This window comes from Pelobates fuscus, chromosome 5, assembly GCF_036172605.1.
Source record: "Pelobates fuscus isolate aPelFus1 chromosome 5, aPelFus1.pri, whole genome shotgun sequence".
Classification (NCBI taxonomy): domain Eukaryota; kingdom Metazoa; phylum Chordata; class Amphibia; order Anura; family Pelobatidae; genus Pelobates; species Pelobates fuscus.
The window spans coordinates 270,510,162-270,531,977 of record NC_086321.1 but is presented as its reverse complement, the minus strand read 5'-3'; the positions used below and the strand labels follow the sequence as shown (position 1 = coordinate 270,531,977).

General features: G+C 42.1%; 2 protein-coding genes across 2 annotated transcripts in view; both read right to left on the bottom strand.

The window, feature by feature from the left end:
* Window positions 1-21,816, bottom strand: part of SMC2 (structural maintenance of chromosomes 2) — a 446,565-nt gene that overhangs the window by 309,876 nt on the left and 114,873 nt on the right. The window lies entirely within an intron of this gene.
* On the bottom strand, window positions 7,253-16,599 carry DNAJC25 (DnaJ heat shock protein family (Hsp40) member C25). The gene is made up of 4 exons (XM_063455292.1): window positions 16,234-16,599; window positions 11,341-11,493; window positions 9,912-10,382; window positions 7,253-8,234 (listed from the first exon to the last, which is right to left on the bottom strand). Exons 1-4 carry the CDS (start codon window positions 16,558-16,560, stop codon window positions 8,112-8,114), a joined length of 1,074 nt encoding a protein of 357 aa, XP_063311362.1. The 5' UTR covers window positions 16,561-16,599; the 3' UTR covers window positions 7,253-8,111.

The following is a 21,816-nucleotide window of genomic DNA, read 5'->3' as shown; positions in this document are numbered from 1 at the left end:
GGCTGTAGATGAAGAGGAAGAGGAAGAGTTGTGGTCACCATCACCACCAGAAACAGCCTTATCAGCATCGCTTGCTGGACCTGCGGCAACGCTGGAAGAGGATTGTGAGGAAGAGGAGTCAGAGGAGGATTGTAGCTTTGAGGAGGAGGAGGAGGAGCAAGACCAAACACAACAGGCATCCCAGGGTGCTCGTTGTCACCTATCTGGTACCCGTGGTGCTGTACGTGGCTGGGGGGAAGAACATACCTTCAATGACATCAGTGAGGAGGAGGAACGGGAAATGAGTAGCTCGGCATCCAACCTTGTGCAAATGGGGTCTTTCATGCTGTCCTGCCTGTTGAGGGACCCTCGTATAAAAAGGCTGAAGGAGAACGACCTGTACTGGGTGTCCACGCTACTAGACCCCCGGTATAAGCAGAAAGTGGCGGAAATGTTACCCAATTACAACAAGTCGGAAAGGATGCAGCATTTGCAAAATAAATTAAAAAGTATGCTTTACACAGCGTATAAGGGTGATGTCACAGCACAACGGGAATCTAACAGGGGGAGAGGTGGAAGTCATCCTCCTCCTCCCACGACCACGCCGGCAAGGACAGGACGCTTTAAAGACGTGTTGTTAATGGAGGACATGCGGACCTTTTTAAGTCCTATGCATCGCCACAGCCCTTCGGGATCCACCCTCAGAGAGCGACTCGACCGACAGGTAGCAGACTACCTCGCCTTAACTGCAGATATCGACACTCTGAGGAGCGATGAACCCCTTGACTACTGGGTGTGCAGGCTTGACCTGTGGCCTGAGCTATCCCAATTTGCGATAGAACTTCTGGCCTGCCCCGCTTCAAGTGTCCTGTCAGAAAGGACCTTCAGTGCAGCAGGAGGTATTGTCACTGAGAAGAGAAGTCGCCTAGGTCAAAAAAGTCTAGATTACCTCACCTTTATTAAGATGAATGAGGGATGGATCCCGAAGGGACTGACACTGGGCGATACATTCGCTTAAAAAAGGCCTGATGAGATGAGCTGCCTTGGGCTAAAAATGGTCCACACGCTGCTGTATTTTAGCTCTGAATGACGTTTGACTTGCGTGACTTATCCGCCACCAACTAGGGTTCAAGCCGCCATGTTTTAGGGCACTTTCTGCCTGTGAAACAAACATCAATTTTTCTGGACGCTGCTACAGCAGCGGCTGCAACAATACCAAATTTTTCAGGCATGTGTACATGCCTAATTTTTAGGCCCACTGGTGCAAGTGGACTGATTACAATTACAGGGCCTCTAAAGAGTCCAGTATTGTTATTTGTCGTCACTACCTTCCCGCGTCGGGAGTGGGTCATTTGCGCCCCTGCTGCCTTCCTTGCATGTGGTAGCTGTTTGTCAGGGATTTGTCAATCCATATCTGCCAAGTGACCCTATGTAGGGGGAACAGTCCCTATTCTGCTCTGTGTCAGTGTGTATCATGGTCTCTGTGGACAAGGAACAGTCTCTATTCTGCTCTGTGTCAGTGTGTATCAGGGGTTTTGAGGACAGGTGTCAATCCATATCTGCCAAGTGACCCTATGTAGGGGGAACAGTCTCTATTCTGCTCTGTGTCAGTGTGTATCAGGGATCATTAGGACAGGTGTCAATCCATATCTGCCAAGTGACCCTATGTAGGAGGAACAGTCTCTATTCTGCTCTGTGTCAGTGTGTATCAGGGATCATTAGGACAGGTGTCAATCCATATCTGCCAAGTGACCCCATGTAGGAGGAACAGTCTCTATTCTGCTCTGTGTCAGTGTGTATCAGGGATCATTAGAACAGGTGTCAATCCATATCTGCCAAGTGACCTTATGTAGGAGGAACAGTCCCTATTCTGCTCTGTGTCAGTGTGTATCAGGGATCATTAGGACAGGTGTCAATCCATATCTGCCAAGTGACCCTATGTAGGAGGAACAGTCCCTATTCTGCTGTGTCAGTGTGTATCAGGGATCATTAGGATAGGTGTCAATCCATATCTGCCAAGTGACCCTATGTAGGGGGAACAGTCTCTATTCTGCTCTGTGTCAGTGTGTATCAGGGATCATTAGGACAGGTGTCAATCCATATCTGCCAAGTGACCCTATGTAGGAGGAACAGTCTCTATTCTGCTCTGTGTCAGTGTGTATCAGGGATCATTAGGATAGGTGTCAATCCATATCTGCCAAGTGACCCTATGTAGGAGGAACAGTCCCTATTCTGCTCTGTGTCAGTGTGTATCAGGGATCATTAGGACAGGTGTCAATCCATATCTGCCAAGTGACCCTATGTAGGAGGAACAGTTCCTATTCTGCTCTGTGTCAGTGTGTATCAGGGATCATTAGGATAGGTGTCAATCCATATCTGCCAAGTGACCCTATGTAGGGGGAACAGTCTCTATTCTGCTCTGTGTCAGTGTGTATCAGGGATCATTAGGATAGGTGTCAATCCATATCTGCCAAGTGACCCTATGTAGGAGGAACAGTCTCTATTCTGCTCTGTGTCAGTGTGTATCAGGGATCATTAGGATAGGTGTCAATCCATATCTGCCAAGTGACCCTATGTAGGAGGAACAGTCCCTATTCTGCTCTGTGTCAGTGTGTATCAGGGATCATTAGGACAGGTGTCAATCCATATCTGCCAAGTGACCCTATGTAGGAGGAACAGTCCCTATTCTGCTCTGTGTCAGTGTGTATCAGGGATCATTAGGATAGGTGTCAATCCATATCTGCCAAGTGACCCTATGTAGGGGGAACAGTCCCTATTCTGCTCTGTGTCAGTGTGTATCATGGTCTCTGTGGACAAGGAACAGTCTCTATTCTGCTCTGTGTCAGTGTGTATCAGGGGTTTTGAGGACAGGTGTCAATCCATATCTGCCAAGTGACCCTATGTAGGGGGAACAGTCTCTATTCTGCTCTGTGTCAGTGTGTATCAGGGGTTTTGAGGACAGGTGTCAATCTATATCTGCCAAGTGACCCTATGTAGGGGGAACAGTCTCTATTCTGCTCTGTGTCAGTGTGTATCAGGGCTGGGCTTTGAGGACAGGTGTCAATGTTAGGTGATGTCTGCCCTTTATGGATTAAAAGCAGACTCTGCATCAACTGTGCAATTTTCCATTGGAGTTTTGCCATGGATCCCCCTCTGGCATGCCACAGTCCAGGTGTTAGTTCCCTTGAAACAACTTTTCCATCACTATTGTGGCCAGAAAGAGTCCCTGTTGTTTTTAAAATTCGCCTGCCCATTGAAGTCAATGGCGGTTCGCGCGGTTCGCCGGTTCGCGAACATTTGCGGAAGTTTGCGTTCGCCGTTCGCGAACCGAAAATTCCGGGTTCGCGACAACACTAATGATAACCTAATGTACAAATAATGTCTGTCTGTAAGCATTCTGCCCACATAAAGTACAATCACACCAAGCATCAGTACAAGCAAGGCATTGCAGCCAGCAAACAATCCCTGTCATTAACTCAATACAGCCATGATGTTCAACGGTTGCTCTGAAGCATTGGTCAAAAAAGGCGAGGTCCTCTGTAACAGGCAGCCTTGCAGAAATGCAAAGGGCAGGATAGGGCCCTCACAGACATAGTTTATCTATATGGTAAAAAGCAGTGCTGAAGCAAGGGGTAGGTAAAATGCTAGCTTATGCATACATATATGCAGAAAATACGTTAATTTTAGTCACATTCTGCCAACTGAACATTATTATAGCTCCTAACATAGGTATTCTTTTCTCCATGTTTTCAAGTTAGTGCAATACTTCTTTATGTAACAACTCACTTGCTTAAATGTTACAATTGCTATTATGCATATTGTGTTGAAGAATTTATCAATAGTTTTGGCAAAACGTGTTTCCACTCCATGGCCTCCATTGTTTTAGGAATCAAATAGGAAATGGCACAGATTCTTCCTTTTTACATCACAGATGATTCATGAGTTTTTGAAAGAAACAAGTGAAGATTTCAAAGGGACTCAAATAGCCTCATCACATAACAGCAATCTAAGTACCAACACAATGGCACTCCACCCAGTTGTTAAAATGGATCTCCCCAGGGACATCAACATGACTAGGGCAATGAGAAAATTTTAACCGGAATCCACATTGGTTTTCACCAACCAGGCTATAAAGTGAACATAAAATGCCTTCCCCCATGTGCCCCATTAAGCCCCCATTTTTTATTTATTTTTTATTAGCAATTTTTAGGATATTACAAAGTAACAACGTATAGAGCCCCCATTTTTAAAAATATTATCCTGATATACAGTTTTAATAACTTTTAACCATGGAGCTGTGTCACTTTCTATTAAAGTTTTTTTTTTTTTTTTCGCTATTTACTTAATGTTGGATTTGGGTGGAGATCCCCCAACTGTCTTATTCATTTTTTTTTTCCTTATTTTTTTTTTCATTTCTCAATTTAAAAAATTTTTTTTATAGACTTCAGCTAAGTCTAGTACATACAACAATATCTCTTTTAATGTATATAGCCAAATTTAACTGGTATAAAATGCCAGACAATAGGACCAGTTAGACACCACAGACAAAGCCCTGACAGGATGAAATGTGTATCTGGTTGATCTCCCCTGGCATCCGAATGTGGATCCAGCGTCTCGAGAACCTGTAGTGGACTGCCTTGTGCACACTGCATCTATACAGGACCTCAGAATCAACCATAAATACCAGTAATAGGCAATCTTCGGCACTCCAGATGTTGTGGACTTCATCTCCCCTGATGCTTTGACAGCTTTATGAGCATTATGGGACATACAGCCCACATCTGGAGTGTCGAAGGTTGCCTACTACTGGTGTATATAGTGATATGCTGGGATTCATCTTTTTTTCGTGTGTGTGTGTGTGTATATATATATATATATATATATATATATATATATATATATATATATATACACACACACAATGAAATTTGTTTTAAAGGGACTCTCCAGTGCCAGGAAAACATATCCGTTTTCCTGGCACTGCAGGTTCCTGCAGCGCCCCTCTCCCTCCCACTCCCCATCCCATGTGGACTGAATCAAGTGCCGATGTCCCTTGGCTCTGGGTCAGGCTCCCACACGCTCCTCCCCTGCCGTCAGCTGGCAGGGGAGACCTAATGCGGAGGAAATGGCCGCGTGCGCATTAGACATCCCCATAGAAAAGCATTCTTCAATGCTTTCCTATGGGGATTCCGGCGACGCTGGAGGTCCTCATGCATAGCGTGAGGAAGTCCAGTGTTGCTTAAAACACTTTTCGTGTTCTAAGAACACGGAAGTCCCTCTAGTGGCTGTTTGATAAACATCCATTAGAGGAGGACTTAACCCTGCAAGGTAAATATTGCAGTTTACAAAAACTGCAATAATTACAGTTGCAGGGTTAAGGGTGGTGGGAGTTGGCACCCAGACCACTCCAATGGGCAGAAGTGGTCTGGGTGCCTGGAGTGTCACTTTCACTAATCTGCACATGGTCATGTGTGCCGTGTGCCACGTATTTTATCAGCTGCAAGTTTGAAGAAAGATATCTGAGTGAGACTGGATACTACAGAGTGACAAATGGGAATATTGTGACCATGAGCAGGTTTAACCTTCTTTGAAATAAGCAGGGCAACATGCAGGGCACTGTGATGACTATGCAAGAGAGTAACACAAACTATACAATAAATCTCACCACATGGATTTCCTGCTTTACAGTTCATATAGTGGATGAAAACTCTGAGATGTTTTTAAAAGCTCAGTTATTAATTTTGCAATGGTAAGAAAGATAAAATAGTTTAATGTAACTCATTCTTTATGACTTTAGGATAATATTTTACAGAGATCTTGTGGCTATACAGTCGGTGTGTGTGTGTGTGTATGTATATATATATATATATATATATATATATATAATATTGCTTGCATTTGCAAGCTGATATTGTATACATGAACTGAGCAACATTTGTTGCAATTTATAAGGCGCAGATTGGGCAGTGTGTACAAATGTATTTACTGCAGAGTAGAGTGTGTAGTTATACAGTCAGTAGATTTCTTACGATTATCTTCAAGTCCTCCTGTATATATGAATTATAATTGCAAAATTTTTGCAGTGTAAATATACTGTTTGGGCACACACATTAGCAATTTTGTTGCAGTATGGATTAAGGCATTTTCTGCAAAGTTTTTTTTCAGGATGACGGGCTGCTTATATTATGGTCTTTACTTTACATATGATGAGTTTGGTTACCCTTCTAAATACGTTAGTGTTTTTTAAAGCTTAGATCAATTTTAAAGATGCTGACCCAAATGTTAATTATATAACTGTTGGTAATATCTCCTTACTAATTATTCCATACCACAGTTCAGTCATATTTTGGTTGAATAAAATACCTTTTTAATACTGGGCTACTTCTATGACTTATTATTAGCTATGGATAGACCTAGAGGTCTTGTTTAAAAGAGGGTCCATTGCTAAGGGTATCTGTAGCACTGCAAGGTGAAGTCTGAAACCCAATGCATGTGTATGCTCATTTGAATGTCAGGCTGGGAATTCTAGGATAGTTGTGAAAACATGAATTCTCATTGTTTCTCTGCTCAACAGAGACTTCCCAAACTCCAATTTGAGATATGAAGGCGACAATATTGTTCTAGATTTCAACTTAAAGGGAAACAAATATGCCCACCTCCTTCCCCTGTGGTGCAAAAAGGGTTAAAACCATTGTCATCTACCTGGGTCCAGCACCGATGTCTGATTATACATACAATGCTTTCCTATGGGGATTCTGGTGACACAGGATATCCTCATGACATCCAGCGTCAGTTAGGCAACTAAAACGCCTAACAGCCCGTAAGTCCCTATAGTGGCTGTCTGGTAGACAGCTACTAGAGGTGGAATTACCCCACAAAGCTAATTATTGCAGTTTATAAAAACAAAGAAACCCTGCAATAATTACCTCTGCAGGGTTAAGGGACCTTGCACTATGCACCCAGACAATTTCAATGAGCTGAAGTGGTCTGTGTGCTTATAGTGTCCCTTTAACCCATTAAGGACACATGACATGTGTGACATGTCATGATTCCCTTTTATTCCAGAAGTTTGGTCCTTAAGGGGTTAATGAGAAATCTGAAGCAATAAGAAGTTACCATGTCTCTTGAGAAATAAGTATATCCTTGTTCTTTATTTTACCGTTTCAACATTCCCTTAATTCTGGATCCCAGGCTCCTTTTTTGGTTTTATTTTAAAAGAAAGTAAAACTTTATCAAAACAAAGTTATCAAGTGTGGAAATATCTAAAAGATAATTATTATTTGTTTTGCCAGTTACCTGAATAACACATGTTTAAAAATTGATTGGGAGACTGAAAGTTAATGTGAAGTACAAGCATTTATCCAGGTGTCTACAAAAGGTTTCCTTAAGGCCAGCAGTTACGTCTTCAAGAGGAGCCAAAACATAGAACTAGGTTAGGATTTACATTGCCAATCTGCTAGCCCTTACAGAAAGATGGTGGGGTACTTCGTTCGTGCTTTTTGATTATCACATAACTGATTCAGTTTTGTATTCTTAGAATGTTTGGGTAGAAAAAGACCGGTGTGGATATTTACCAATAGTTAAACAAAAATTTGATCTGTGAATTTAGTGAACATTTCACCAATAAGATGTGTGTTGATATAGTTAAACTTTTGTTAAAAAGTGAGCCAATAAAACACTATATGGCTAGATATATAAAATACCCATTACAAAAATAATTTGATTATATAAAAGTTGTACTGATGGGAACATTATAATTTAAGAAGCCTTTTTAATAGAAATCTAAACTGCAGAAATAAAGTTGCATCCTTTTCACACCAAGAATGGAATGCTTGGCAACTAGTCCCCTCTGAGAATACATACAAAGTGATTTACTTACTAATCTATAAACCCCAAGGCTCTGTGTAATTTTTAATCTCTCAAGCTCATATTATGTACCTATTTCAAAAGGTGTTCTATTATTCTGTGAAAGGCAGGTTGGCTTATTTTAGAGTATAAGTCATAGGGGGAACAAAACAAAAACAGACCAAAGTATTGATAAATTGTTCTTGTGTTTTAGTTTCTTTGTAGATAAAAAGAATTATTATAATTTATTTTATGAAAATAATCTCTTCAGTTAGCACCATAGCATTTTAGTCATCTACAAATGTAAGCCTTCCAGGACCCTCATTCTTCATCCACCTTCGATACCTCTTCCATCGGGGGTCAGATGCCAATTTTTGCTTCATTTCCTCTTCTTGCTCCTGCCTGTATACCTGGTAAAAACACATTTATAATACTTCATTAAAAGCTGCTCTAAAGAAAAGAAAAAAAAAAAACAAGTATAACCAAGTATATAGCGTGGGTAGTGTTTGTTATTCAATGCCACATACTTTTAATAAAAATGCAAATAAGGTTTAGTACAAGATGAGTCAACTGCTTCTACAGAACAATATATCAAAGCTGCTATTGGGAAAAAAACAGATACCTAAATTAACAAGATTAGTGATATTCATCTTCTGGTAGAGGTACACAATCTGTGGACTAGCGCCTTAATTGGAGATCGCATATGCCTCAGATAGTGGTTGGAATATTTCCTATTGTGGTACTGAACCAACACTAAAACTATTTTTTCTCACCAAAAATACCTGCTGTTTGACTACAGTGGTAGGCAAGCTTCAGCACTCCAGATTACATGGACTACATCTCCCATGATGCTTTGCCAGCATCACGGCTATAAGAAATTAAAAGATCTTTGAAAGAAAAATAAAATATTTATAGTGAGTAAGGGCTGGATGTTAAGTAGAAATTACAATCATGGGTGAATTCACTAAACTGCCCATTATGGAAAAACCACAAATGTTAGGCTGAATTTGCAGAATTGTATTTTTCTATTTTCAGACATTTTGGCTTACAATCTGCTATGAGAGCTGGGCCTAAATAGCTAGATACAGGTTTGTATTTGCAATGCGATTGTGTTTCTTTATTAGAATTTTGCTGAATTTGACTATAAAAAATGCTACCAGAAATTAAAGATTTACTGTCACCTCAAAACTATTTTTAATATAATGATTCTTTTAACCCCTTAAGGACCAAACTTCTGGATTAAAAGGGAATTATGACATGTCACACACGTCATGTGTCCTTAAGGGGTTAAAGAAAGGAAATGGATTTCTTAAATGAAATTTATGGAAAAATGAGATCATCCCTATTTTTAGTGCATGGCAGGATCCTAAAGCTGTATCCTAAAAATGTGTAAACATTTTGTCATACATTGTTTGTATTCAACAGTCTGATGAAATCAGAGAGTGAAACAGGAAGATAATAAAGACCAGGGGTGACCAAAAGGTAAATCCACAGATGTTTTAAAACTACAGCTTCCATGATGCTTTGCCATTCTAAAGGCATACAAAGCATCATGGGAGTTGTACTTTTACATCTGAGGATCTACTTTTTGAGCACCACTGATATAGACCAACTGGTGAGTTTTAAACACTATCTGACCCAAGGTGCATGTATATGTCTGAAGGATCTGGCCATATACAAAAAGGTAGGAAATTAGTTTTGTTTTTTTAAAACACATACTTAATTTAACAAAGAATGTTTCCTATCAAAACTTGCCAACATTGTCATTACAATAAAATATTGTGTTGAGGTGAAACTTTTCATCACTGCAGAAATTTAAAGTAACAGAACGCATGTCCTGTAGAAAAAAAAAATGTGTGTATCAGGTAGGAACTGTGGCTAGAACAAAGGGGCTAGGATCCAATGAAACCAAATAGTAATTACCTGACTGCAATTTGAGGCAAATTTATTTTACTTAACCAGTAAGGAATTAATGGTGTAGCATTTCTAATCAGCCCTTTTCTGTTATTTAATTGCATGCATCTTATAAAAAAAGACAGAAGTTTGCCATCTTTCTCTTGGGTTTTTTAACCTACTCCTTCCCTTACCTCAAAGTTTTCTCGTATCCATAACTGCTGCTCTAGAAACTTCTGTTTCCGATGATCTTCCAAGCCGTCAAACTGAGCTTCTGACATCTTCATATTTTTCCGGATGAGGTAAAGTTTCTCCGTTTCACCATATTCTTCTCTTTTTATGTTAAAAGTATAAATCCACCAGACATACCAGGATATATACTTAAATAGATAATAGGGAAATAAAATTATTTGGAAAAACAGGATATCATAGATCTGCGGCTTCTGATAACCCCCTTTGATGTCTATTTTGTTCTTTATGATGTCCCTGATTATCTCCTCTTCCTCCTGCCGGATTTCTTCTTTAGACCGCCTGCTCTTTCCCTTTTCTTTAGCCTTGTTGAGCAGCCCTTGCTGCCGGGCAATTTCAGCGGCTTGGATTCTGTATTTTGGCACGGTTGCTAAATAGTTAATAGCATCATTGTAGCTGCTCCACCAGCTGTAGAACTGAAGTGTAAAGAAACAAAGGAGGAAAAAAAATAAATGAATGTCATGTAAAGCAATACCATTAAGGGTTAATGCAATCATGACGATAAGTTGAAGATTTTGACTATCATTTGTCATAAACGATTGTTTAACAGTTGGATAAGTATATTATGCTACTTCAGAGAGACAGAGGCAATGAGTCTTGTTATCAGAAGCTTGCAAGTCAAATAATTGTTGCAGCTAAATTAATGAAGACACTGGAAGAATAACTATTTTCTTAACAGCAACAGTTAAAGGAAACGCCTTCTTACGTATTTTACCTATCTATTTTAGCAATTGTAAATTGGCTGTGCTTTCATTTTATTTGTTCTACCCTTGCGGAAATGCATACGCTGAATGACAAATAGGAGTTGATGTGAAAACTCTCTCAGACACTGTATGTGCATCTTCAATGTTTAAAGTGGCACAGTCACAGTCTGTGAACTTTGCCAAATTCACAAAGACCCCTAATGGTGACATTGCAGCTGGGGGACTGGAGGGAGGCAGGTAATGGTGAGATTTACTTACCCAAACATGTCCCTCGCGGGTGAGGCCATCTTGTTCGGGTCTGCTCCGATATTACTGCTGTACTCGAGCACATGCACAAGAGTAAAGCATTGAGATCTATGAAGGATCCTGCGATACCTCGGGATCCTCTGTACACAGAGCCAATTCCCTGCAGCCATCATGGTGACAACTGTCGTGATTAACACAGACTCCACCCAGAGTCTAATAAAGTCTGGCGGAGGAGAACTACAGAGACAAAGTAGTCCCTAAATTGTCACTGTCTTGATTTGGTTGGAATTTTAGTGAGTAAGAAGTCCAACCAATTAAGAACTGCTGGGCGCCTATAGTATTCCTTATTGTTCTATATTGTTCTATATTTTTTTGTTCTTTGCACAGCTCTCTTGATACAATAAACCCAGTATTCCCATCCTACCTGAAACAGTGAGATGGCACACACTGTAACTAGAATGACAAGTCTCACATCCACCTTCGGTGCCAGCCGCCTACTGTAGTAATGATAGTAATGCCTGTAGTGTTCTTCTGGGTGATCCAACATGTAGTCATAATCCTTACGCGTGTCTTCATCCTGATAAATGATGAAATAAAAAGTATGTTTATCTAAATAAGTTATGGGTTTTAGGAGGCAGAAATAGCGTAATGCGTTTCTTGTTTACACTAAAATTAAAATACAAACACCTCCTACCACCATCCATGGCCAACTCACAAAGTGAGTTAAAGTGAGAAAATAAACTGCATAAGTACACTCACTATACATTCATATTAAACATTTCATACAATGGATAGTCATCTTTGGTACTTTTAAAGATTATAATGATTATACAAGTTTCTCAACACACCAGGCTACTTACATAGGACTTATTACAATGTCTACAGTAATTTGGATGGTGTCTGTCTTATTGGTGTGCAGGATGGAAACCAGGGAGAAAGAAAATAAAAAAATGTAAGAATGAAGGCATGCAATTCATTTCCTGCTACAGACCACCTAATAATTGATAATTAGGGCAATACTTGATCAGGGGTTACCCATATATTTAATCAAATTATACCACTTTTACCATAAAAGGGAAGGAACATACAAAAAATAAAAATAGGAATCCCTCAAAAACGAAATACAAAAAAAATTCATTGCATCCAAGTTTAAAAATGAGAATCCAAGAAATAACTTTATTGGCCTTTATGAAGTACTCCTAAGAACAAAATAAACAATATTCACTGCAAAGGTGAAAAGAGAGTGCAGTACGTTAGAGTGGGACAAATTATTTATTTGAGAGACAACTGTTCTGAATGCTAAGATAGCCCCTATAAATCTGCCCACAGGATTGAACTTGAGTGCCTGGACCATCATTACTTTTTTTGCAAATCTATAAGAAGCAGTCTAAACAACTCCACACATTCTATAAATTCATAGAACATAAACTCAGGTAAACAATAGATCACTTCCTACAGATCTCTATTCTTTTAGAGAGCTGACTGGGCTTCTACTTTCTAGCATATTATGTAGGACCAAAAAGGATAACCAATTCCCCCTTCAATCAATGTATGGGGTTGGAATCTTCAAATACATTCTCTCTATCGCAAGTCAAATTCTGTCTCTATGAGAGTAATTTCAACAGAAGAATTGTAATGGCTGTTGAAATCTACAATACTGCATCCCCATCACACCATCAACCCCTAAAATAATCCCCTCTGTGTCCTATTAGTGCAAAGTAAATAAATAAAAAAGACCACCTACTGATGAGATTTTACCTATTACCTACCAGAGAGGCTTCTTATAGGCAATCTTTCAGGCACCATAACACCTTAATTGATATGAAGTTGTTATGGTGCCAAATGTTCTCTAGTGCAAGCTTACATTAAGGGGTAAAAAACCATTCATAAAACTAATTTAAGAAAAAGAAAAGGATGTTTTATGAATGGGGAGCTGGTGATAAGCTGAGAACAGCATATGCACCACTGCAAAAAGACAGACCAGTGTGACATTTAATTATTTCTCAAATCAAAACAATATCCTTGCATTTGAACACATCCAGAGATAACTTAAAAAGTGAATGGCTTGGAATGCAAGGTAAATTTCAAATTTTAGGCCAAAGTAGCCGAACCGGAAAAAAAAATCTCCAGTTTTCAATTGAGCTATAGTTCCCTGAAATGTGAGTTTTAATGAATAACCCTTATAGCCTGCCTCTTAGCCTGTTTCATTATAGCAAATGTATATGGGTAAAACAATGACCTCTTCTGAAATATTTGTCTAAATATGCTCATTAATATAATGCACCAAAAATACAAAATTACCCATCTACACAAATTCTCTCAGACTGATACTTTATACCAGCGTCTCCCAATTGGTGTTCCGCGAGAAAAGAAACAAAAATGGCAGCCCCGATTTGGCCCGGTTGAGTGCCGGCTGATAATTGAGGCAGGCGGCAAGGGACCACTCTCCCCTGCTCAGCTCCCTTGCGCGCACCGCAGTGATGCCAGAGTCGGAATATGACATTACTCGGGCCCACTAAGAGAAGCGTGAGAGAGCTCAGCAATCTCTGCTCCCTCTCCATCCGCATGCCTGACGCTCAGCCCAGCAGCCCCACTGGACCCCAGGGACCGCATGCCAGCCGCCCCACTGGACCCCAGGGACCGCATGCCAGCTGCTCAGCCCAGCAGCCCCACTGGACCTCAGGGACCGCATGCAGCCGCTCAGCCCAGCAGCCCCACTGGACCCCATGCCAGCCGCTCAGCCCAGCAGCCCCACTGGACCCCAGGCCAACCGCTCAGCCCAGCATCCCCACTGGACTCCAGGCCAACCGCTCAGCCCAGCATCCCCACTGGACCCCAGGGAAATAGAGACTCCATGTCAGCACTCCCAAAGGTAGGGAGGCTGGGTGGAGTGAAATTTAAAATAAATAGTGTGCGTGTCTGTTAAGGAGTTTGTATGTGTGTTTGTCACTGAGAGTTTGTATGTGTGTCAGTGAGCGTGTATGCATGCTTGTCAGTGTGAATGTATATGTGTTTTTATGTGTCTGTTAGAGTATGTGTGTGTCAGTGAGAGTGTATGTGTGTCAAGGTCTGTATCTTTGTGTATGTGTGTTAATTTGTGTATGTATGTATGTACCTATAGCAATTATATGTGCATACATCCCAGCAATCAAACAGACACAACGTGCAAACACAAACATTACATACAAAAACCCTTGGATTCAAATTTATATACAAACACTCAAACACACCATTCACTCAGAAACTAATACTACACAGAAAAGTACATCTGCATTTAAAATCTAACACTACATCCAAGCACACCCCTGCACGCAAATGCAAACATCACATTCATACACCAGTGTATCAAACCGCTAAAATTATATACAAACACCAACTGTACACACAAAAGCACACCTGCTCCTAAGTACTATCTGTGTACTATCCTTTTTCTTATGGCATACATTCACTGATGCTTTGATGGAAAATGTGGATTTTTGTTAAATCTAAAGAAAGAGCCTGTTATAGCCTGTGTAGGACCTAATTAGCTGAAGGAGTGTGATCTCATGTAAGTTTGTACAATCTGTGAAAGGAAATGGGAAAGTAAAGAAATAGGAATGCCTAAAAAGAGATGAGGTGTGGTAATAAAATACAAAATAAATCCACTTATACTCGGAAGTGTAGGAAGCACAACAGTTCTGTATAGACAAATGTTGATCAAAGAACATTCAAGGTACCATAATTTCATTTAAATTAAGTTGTTATAGTACCAGGAGGTCCCTAGTGCCGGCCGGCTTACCTTTAGGGGTTAAACCTTTAATGAACTTTTATCCTCAAAGTCTATGCTCCAGTGCTAGATCGCTCTGTGCCCTGTCTTTCTGCTTTCTCAAGACCTTCAGAACAGGTCTGCCTGCCTACCCCATGTACCCCCTGCCTACCCCATGTAACTAAATGGTAAAAAACTATTTACTCGCCTTATCCCAGCTCCGATGTCACTCGGCTCTGGTTTCGGAGCTCTGTCCCCTCCTACGTCCCGTGACAAGCTGGGTCTAACGCACATGTGCGGCAAATGCTGCATGCGCATTTGACCTCCCCATAGGAAAGCACTGAATCAATGCTTTCCTATGGGGAAAAAAAATCTGACGCTGAAGGTCCTCATGCAGAGCGTGACTTTTGGTCCGTTACTATTCCGGAAGCGTGGAAGTAGACAGCCACTGAAGGCAGACTTAAAGATGCAATGTAAACATTGCAGTTCTCTGGAACTGCAGTGTTTTACATTGCAGCACAAGGTGCAAAAGGGACACAGCATCCAGACTACTCCAATGAGCTGAAGTGGTCTGGGTGCCTACAGTGTCCCTTTAATTCTAATTAAGTTGTTATTGAACACAGAGTGTTTCTCTAACTTTTTTTAGAGCAATACGTTCTCTAGATATATACAGAATGCTAATAGATAACAACATGCTGACTAATTGAAGGAATAACTTTGAAATAAACCTCATAAATGAACTTTATATTAAGATTTTTCCACAGTTTAGATTTAGTGCACTCCACCCATGCTGGTCATTAGCAATCGCAACTCTGGAAGGTATTGCTCAAACACATTCGTTCTTTCACCACTCTAAAGTTTCATAACAGTAATGTCCAACTCTGGTACTCCAGATGCTTTCAAATAAGATGTCCATGTATTTTTTGCTAAGAATCCAGCAAAAAAAAGCTCATACATATCTGGAATGCCAGGGTTAGCTTGACTGGAAAATGCCAATAGTGAATAACATTTATGAAAATACATCGGTTGTAAGCAAGTGAAACACAGTCAAGCAAACCTGGAATGTCACAGATGTACAACCCTAGTCCAAGACATTCCTTTAACCCCTTAAGGACCAAACTTCTGGAATAAAAGGGAATCATGACATGTCACACATGTCATGTGTCCTTAAGGGGTTAACTGGATCCTAACAACACACAAACATTGCCAACATTCCATTGCACCCTGCAAATAGAAGACACTGTTCTAAAAGATAAAAACATGCAGGGTTATTCACAAAAGTGACAATTTAAAGTGAATTTCAAATGTAGGGTCCAAATAGCCATACTGGAAAAATTCTTATATTTGACATTCGCTTAGAATTCTCACTTTAGTGAATGACTCTGTTACATTGTTTATGGGCACAGCTCCCTCCATCCCTTTGTCTCCCATCTGTCAGAGGGCTGTAACTGTTGCAGACTACGCTACCCATGCTGCTTTGCCGGCTATGCTGGATGGGCAGAATAGGAGACGTGGCACCCCAGGATGTGATGATGACGGCTTCACACTCCCCACCACCGGTCCCAGTCTCACCTTTAGGGTCTCATAGGCCGTGGCCACCTGGATGAATTTCTCGCTGGCCTCCTCGCTCTGCTCTCCGGGCCGGTAGCGGTCCGGGTGGTACTTCCTGGCGAGCTGCCGGTAAGCCCGGGCTATGTCCGCCTTGCTGGCATCCCTGCTCACCCCCAGCACATCATAGCACACCTGGCGGCCGCAGTACAGGCCCTCGATCAGAGCCGCCGCCTGCCCGGCCAGCATCAGCAGCCCCAGCCCCACCAGCAGCAGCGGGGACATGGGGGGCCCGGGGAGGAGGAGAGGGACACCGCGCTGAGCCCCCTCCACCTTCCCCGGGTCCGCCATGTCAGCAGCGACCTCATCAGCCCCAGCGCGACACGTGGGGCGGCGCATCTTCTGAAACAACTTTATTAACAGCGACATGCTGACATGCCAGAGGTGGCCAATCACTGACCTACACGGCCAGCTGGAACTGCTGTACTGAGAGCCAGGCAACCAATGGCATCCCTACACCTCTCCAAAACCAGAGGGGCTCCCTGACTAACCCCCTGCCCTGTGCTGGGAACTCCTATAGAAACTGCCCCCCAGAGCTCGGCTGTCTGCCAGAGACTGTGTCCAGCTAAGATACCCACAATGAAATATAAAGAAATATACCATCCAATGAAGGAGTAATACAATTTTATCAGTGATTCACTGAGGATATACTAAAGAAACAGCACAAGAATTGAATCAGCATGAAGTTGTTATGGTGCAAGGAGGTCCTGGGCACCGGATTACCTCTTGGAATATACATAGCTTTCTAATTCTAGTTTGTAATTGATGGGCTGAGAACGTCAACTCTTTTTTTTTTTGGTCAACCTCTGTTTAACAATAAAACAAAATATTTTGATTGCTTGGGATTTCAGTGAAATTTCAACAGTCAGGATCTGTGTTTCATAAAGATTGTACCTTTATGAAATACTACATAGTGACAGAGCTGCTTTAACCATGTCCATGGCATGATTTTTGGCGTTTTTACAATAACCATAATTTTGAACTACTTTGTGTGTTCCTAACACTATAGTGTTCCCAAGTTCACCATCAGAGGGGTACAGCAAATACAGCTGTATGGGGCATCTGCCGTGCCCCGATACTCCAATATGCACACACACATATATACATGTATAGATATATATGCACCAATACAATATGGCCCACTGGCCTCTACTTCTATAGTGAAGAGGGGCCCAGAAGACTCCAAAGACTCCAAGTTCCATCTCTGGTAGATGTTCTACGGCAACCATCCTGTGCTGGGCTCACAAGAGAAAGAGAAGACCTGCCAGAGGTGTAATATGGGGTCTCCTGGACTAACTCTTCTCTACAGAAGTCAGCAAGCTGCTGTGCCACAGGACCAACTGGGAATCTAGTGTTCCCTTCTCTGGCTACAGGTAAGAGACAGAGAAGGGAAATAAACAATTATAAATTTAAAAAAAGAAAACTGCTCACCTCGTCCCATCCACAGTCCCTATCCAACCCCAAAAACAAACACACACACACACTACATCAACTACACACACTGCATCCAGTCCATACACACTGCATCCCCCTACACTTTACTCACACACACCCTCGCTGTATCCACTATATAAATACACACTCTCCATACACTATACACAAACTACATCCACTTTATTCATCCTTGTGGGCGGTCTCCGGGTTGGGCCCTGTGATTGGACTTGGGGCGGGACCGAGGGGCCCAGGCCATGAGCTATGTAAGGGATCCCAACATTTCTGATGGCAGCCCTGTGTCCCAACTCTTTTTCAGATCTTTCCCCTCCAGCAATAAAAATGTTAAAAATAAAATTTTACTCTCTGTTGCTTATCTCTCTGCCTCTCGCAATGTCATGGAGGAGGCATGGACTCTTCCAACAATGTCCTATCCTATACAATGCTCCTCAAATGAGCGTTGTAACGGATCGACGGGCACCCCGACTGAGTACCTCCGTTGAAGGATGCTCCTAGCGCTTCCTGAGGACTCCATGCACTGCAGCAGACACCATAACCACCATAGAATCCTCCAGAGAGCAAGGCGGGAACAAGCTCTTACAAGAGCTTAGTAGTGATTTAGCAAGAGAGTATGACAAGCATAGCAATAGCAGATTCCCCCAATGAGAGACGGCACTCCAAATTGAGGGTGAAGTAGAACTGAAGCTTTTAATCCAACACTCTGCTTTTATGCCCATTTTACAAACATAGTACTGCCCACAGGATTTTGAAGAACAACCAATTAATACATTACAACACAGCTAAACACTCCCATTCATACCAGCAGAAATCCTCCCCTCTGCCTGTGATACAATTATCTCAACACAATAGACTAACTTAATTATCACAGGCAGAAAATATACAGTTTTTACACAATATTAATAACTTTTAAAATATACATGCCATTCACATAAAACATAAATTTTCAGAATCAGCATACTCCACATACAAACATACTCAAAAATCATACAATTTCCTCCAGTGGTTTAAAAGTTAGGTGCTTTAGTTAGGGCATATCTCTATTTACAACAACAGTAAAATACCTAAAAATACATATTTCCCTTATATTGAACAGAACTCCCACATTAGCGCTCACTAAATCCAAAAAGCGCTCAGATCCCATGAACACAGTCAAATCGCCATGGGGTTAAACCAGAGCAAGGGCTGATGAGAGACAGAGGAGGGGCAAAACAGCAAGTTCCAACTGGTCTGGCAGTGTCCCTGGGACAACGCCCTGCTGGAGAACAATAGACAGGAAACGGGGGAGGGGCACACCTTCCCATGTATTCAAAGGGGCAGAAAAAGTGTTTCAAATAATAAGCCCAAATAAGTTTCTTAAAGGGCAATACATCCCAGGGGCCATAGTCACATGGCAGGAGGCTTTCAATCAGTCTTCTCCAATGCCCAGTGGCGAGGCTGGTTTTGCCACAAGCGTGTATTGAGACTTCCCCATAGGAAAGCATTGAATCATTGCTTTCCCATCAGGTTTCCGCATCACATGACTTAGTGGGAGGAGGGCAAAGGGGCTCTGCCCAAAGGGGACGGCCTTCCCAGAAAGGCAGCAGAAGCACCCAAATTACTGGCAGGTCAGCTTGCTAATGAAGCAGGTCAGCCCACTATTTTCAATGTTCTCTGAAAAGAGAGTTAGTGGTGTGGGAAGTAAGTGCAATACAAATAAAACAAATAGTTACCTTCAGTATAACAATACACTATTGTAGTATAATACATCTTTAAATTATAATGCACTTGAAAAGATAAAAGAAATTCACATAGTGTGAAATGTAACAATATATGGAAAACTACAAAGTAACATATTGCACTTACAAAAACATATGGTGCTTGTGAACTAAACAGTGCTAAGGGAGCTTTATGGTCCAAAAGAACCCTTCCAGCTGAAGCTGCAACAAATGAGCCCCTGGGCTGAAGATCAGTCTGGATGCCATACCTTGCTAGCTTAACCCCAAGAGATCTGTTTAGATCAATGAGAATAGCTGAGTCTGTTCGATAATGTTGGAGCTCTGACCAGTGGTGTATCCTGGTTTTGTGCTGCCCTAGGCTGGACAAAACTCAGGCGCCCTCCTTCCGACCCAACCCTTCCCCACGCCCCGCCTTCTAAATACACACACACACACACATTCACTGACAGATACTCATACATTAGCTAACAGAAACACACACACTCACTAACAGAAACACACACGCTCACTAACAGACACACACACACTCACTAACAGACATACACACACTCACACACTAACAGACACACTCACTAACAGACACACTCTTACTAACAGACAGACATACACACACACACACTAACAGACACTCACACTCACTAACAGACAGACACACACACAGACACACACACACACACACACACTAACAGACTGACACACACTAACAGACACACTCACACTCACTAACAGACAGACATATACATACACACACACACAGACACACATTCACTCACTAACAGACACACACACACACACACACACACACACACTAACAGACACACTCACACTCACTAACAGACAGACATACACACACGCACACACACACTCACTCACTAACAGACACACACACACTAACAGACACACTCACACTCACTAACAGACAGACATATACACACACACTCACTCACTTTAACACATTTTTTTTAATTTACCCCCCCCCCCCCCAGCCTCCTTACCTTTGGGAAGGCTGGGGGGTGGGGTTCTCTATCCACCTGGGGTTTAGTGGGGCTGCCGGGTGGGTGGGTGGGTGGGCAGGCGGATGGCTGGCGAGGGAGCACTTCCTCTGAGCTGTCTGCTCAGCCCCCTCGCGCCGCAGAGTGAGGCTGGGAGCCGGAAGATGACGTCATATTCCGGCTCCCAGCCTCACTCTGCGGCGCGCGACGGAGCTGAGCAGAGAGCTCAGAGGAAGTGCTCCCTCGCCAGCCACCCGCCCGTCCGACCGGCATGTCAGTTAGCCGTGAGGCTAACAAGACATTTGCCCTGGGCAGTTGGGGGCGGCTTTTTTTGCCGCCCCCTGGAAAATGCCGCCCAAGGCAAATGCCTTGTTTGCCTCGCGACTAAAACGTCCTTGGCTCTGACTATAATGCAGAAGAGGAAGTCTCCAACCGGTTTTGTCCTATGGACTTTCTAAACTAGGACTGCATAAAAGTCCTTCACTCTATAAGTGTTCAAAATTAGGTTGGCGATCAGCTAAGGTGGTAACCAAAAAACATGGCTGCCAGATTCACACTTGAGCAGCATAAAAAGACACGCCTGTTCAGCACGAGTAGCAAAAAACTTTGCCATTCATGCAGAAACGCGATCATCGCCTTATCAGTCACATTCTGGACATTCGACAGTAAAATGGACCAACTTACAGAGCCCTATATGTACAACTTATAAAATATTAATCAACCTAGAAAAGATGCCACAGAAAGGATCTGTTTTAGTGCATTGATTTCAGATGTTCTAGAGTAAGTTACCCTGAGGTGTTGGTGACTGTACGTTTTTGTAATATATGTAGCGTATATTAAATGCAGAGTGTGTGTTTATGTAGTGGATGTAGACTAGTGTGTGTGTATAGTGAATGCAGAGTGTGTTTGTGTGTATTAAGTGCAGTGTGTGTAGTGCATGCAGTGTATGTTTGTGTAAGCATGTAGTGTGTGTAGTGAATGCAGTGTGCATTTGTGTAGGTATCTAGTGTGTGTAGTGAATGCAGTGTGCGTTTGTGTAGGCATGTAGTGTGTATAAAATAGGGGCTGCAATTGTTGGGGGAGAAGGGAGAGCATATTTATTTTTGGTAACTTTTTTTAAAACAAATTTTATATATGTATATATATATATATATATATATATATATATAGGTACATAGGCAATGTGGGGCCCAGAACTCCCTCAGCTGTCCGGCCCCCCCAGGACCGCCGGGCCAATGACAACTGTCATGGTTGTCATGCCCTGATAGCGGCCCTGCGAGGACCTATTTTTTACTTTGCACCAAAAGAATGTCAACAACCCCCCCGCCCCGCGCCCCCCCAAAAATATATTATATATAATTCGTGTCATCTGTGGCTAGGTCTCTTCC

Bases quoted from the DNA above. Each gene is read 5' to 3' on its own strand.
- DNAJC25 (XM_063455292.1), bottom strand. From the start codon at position 16,560: ATGGCGGACCCGGGGAAGGTGGAGGGGGCTCAGCGCGGTGTCCCTCTC. The intron at 11,494-16,233 runs GTGAGACTGGGA...ATCATTTATCAG, and splicing joins CGGCCTATGAGACCCTAAAG to GATGAAGACACGCGTAAGGA. The intron at 8,235-9,911 runs GTAAGGGAAGGA...TGTTTTTACCAG, and splicing joins GGATACGAGAAAACTTTGAG to GTATACAGGCAGGAGCAAGA.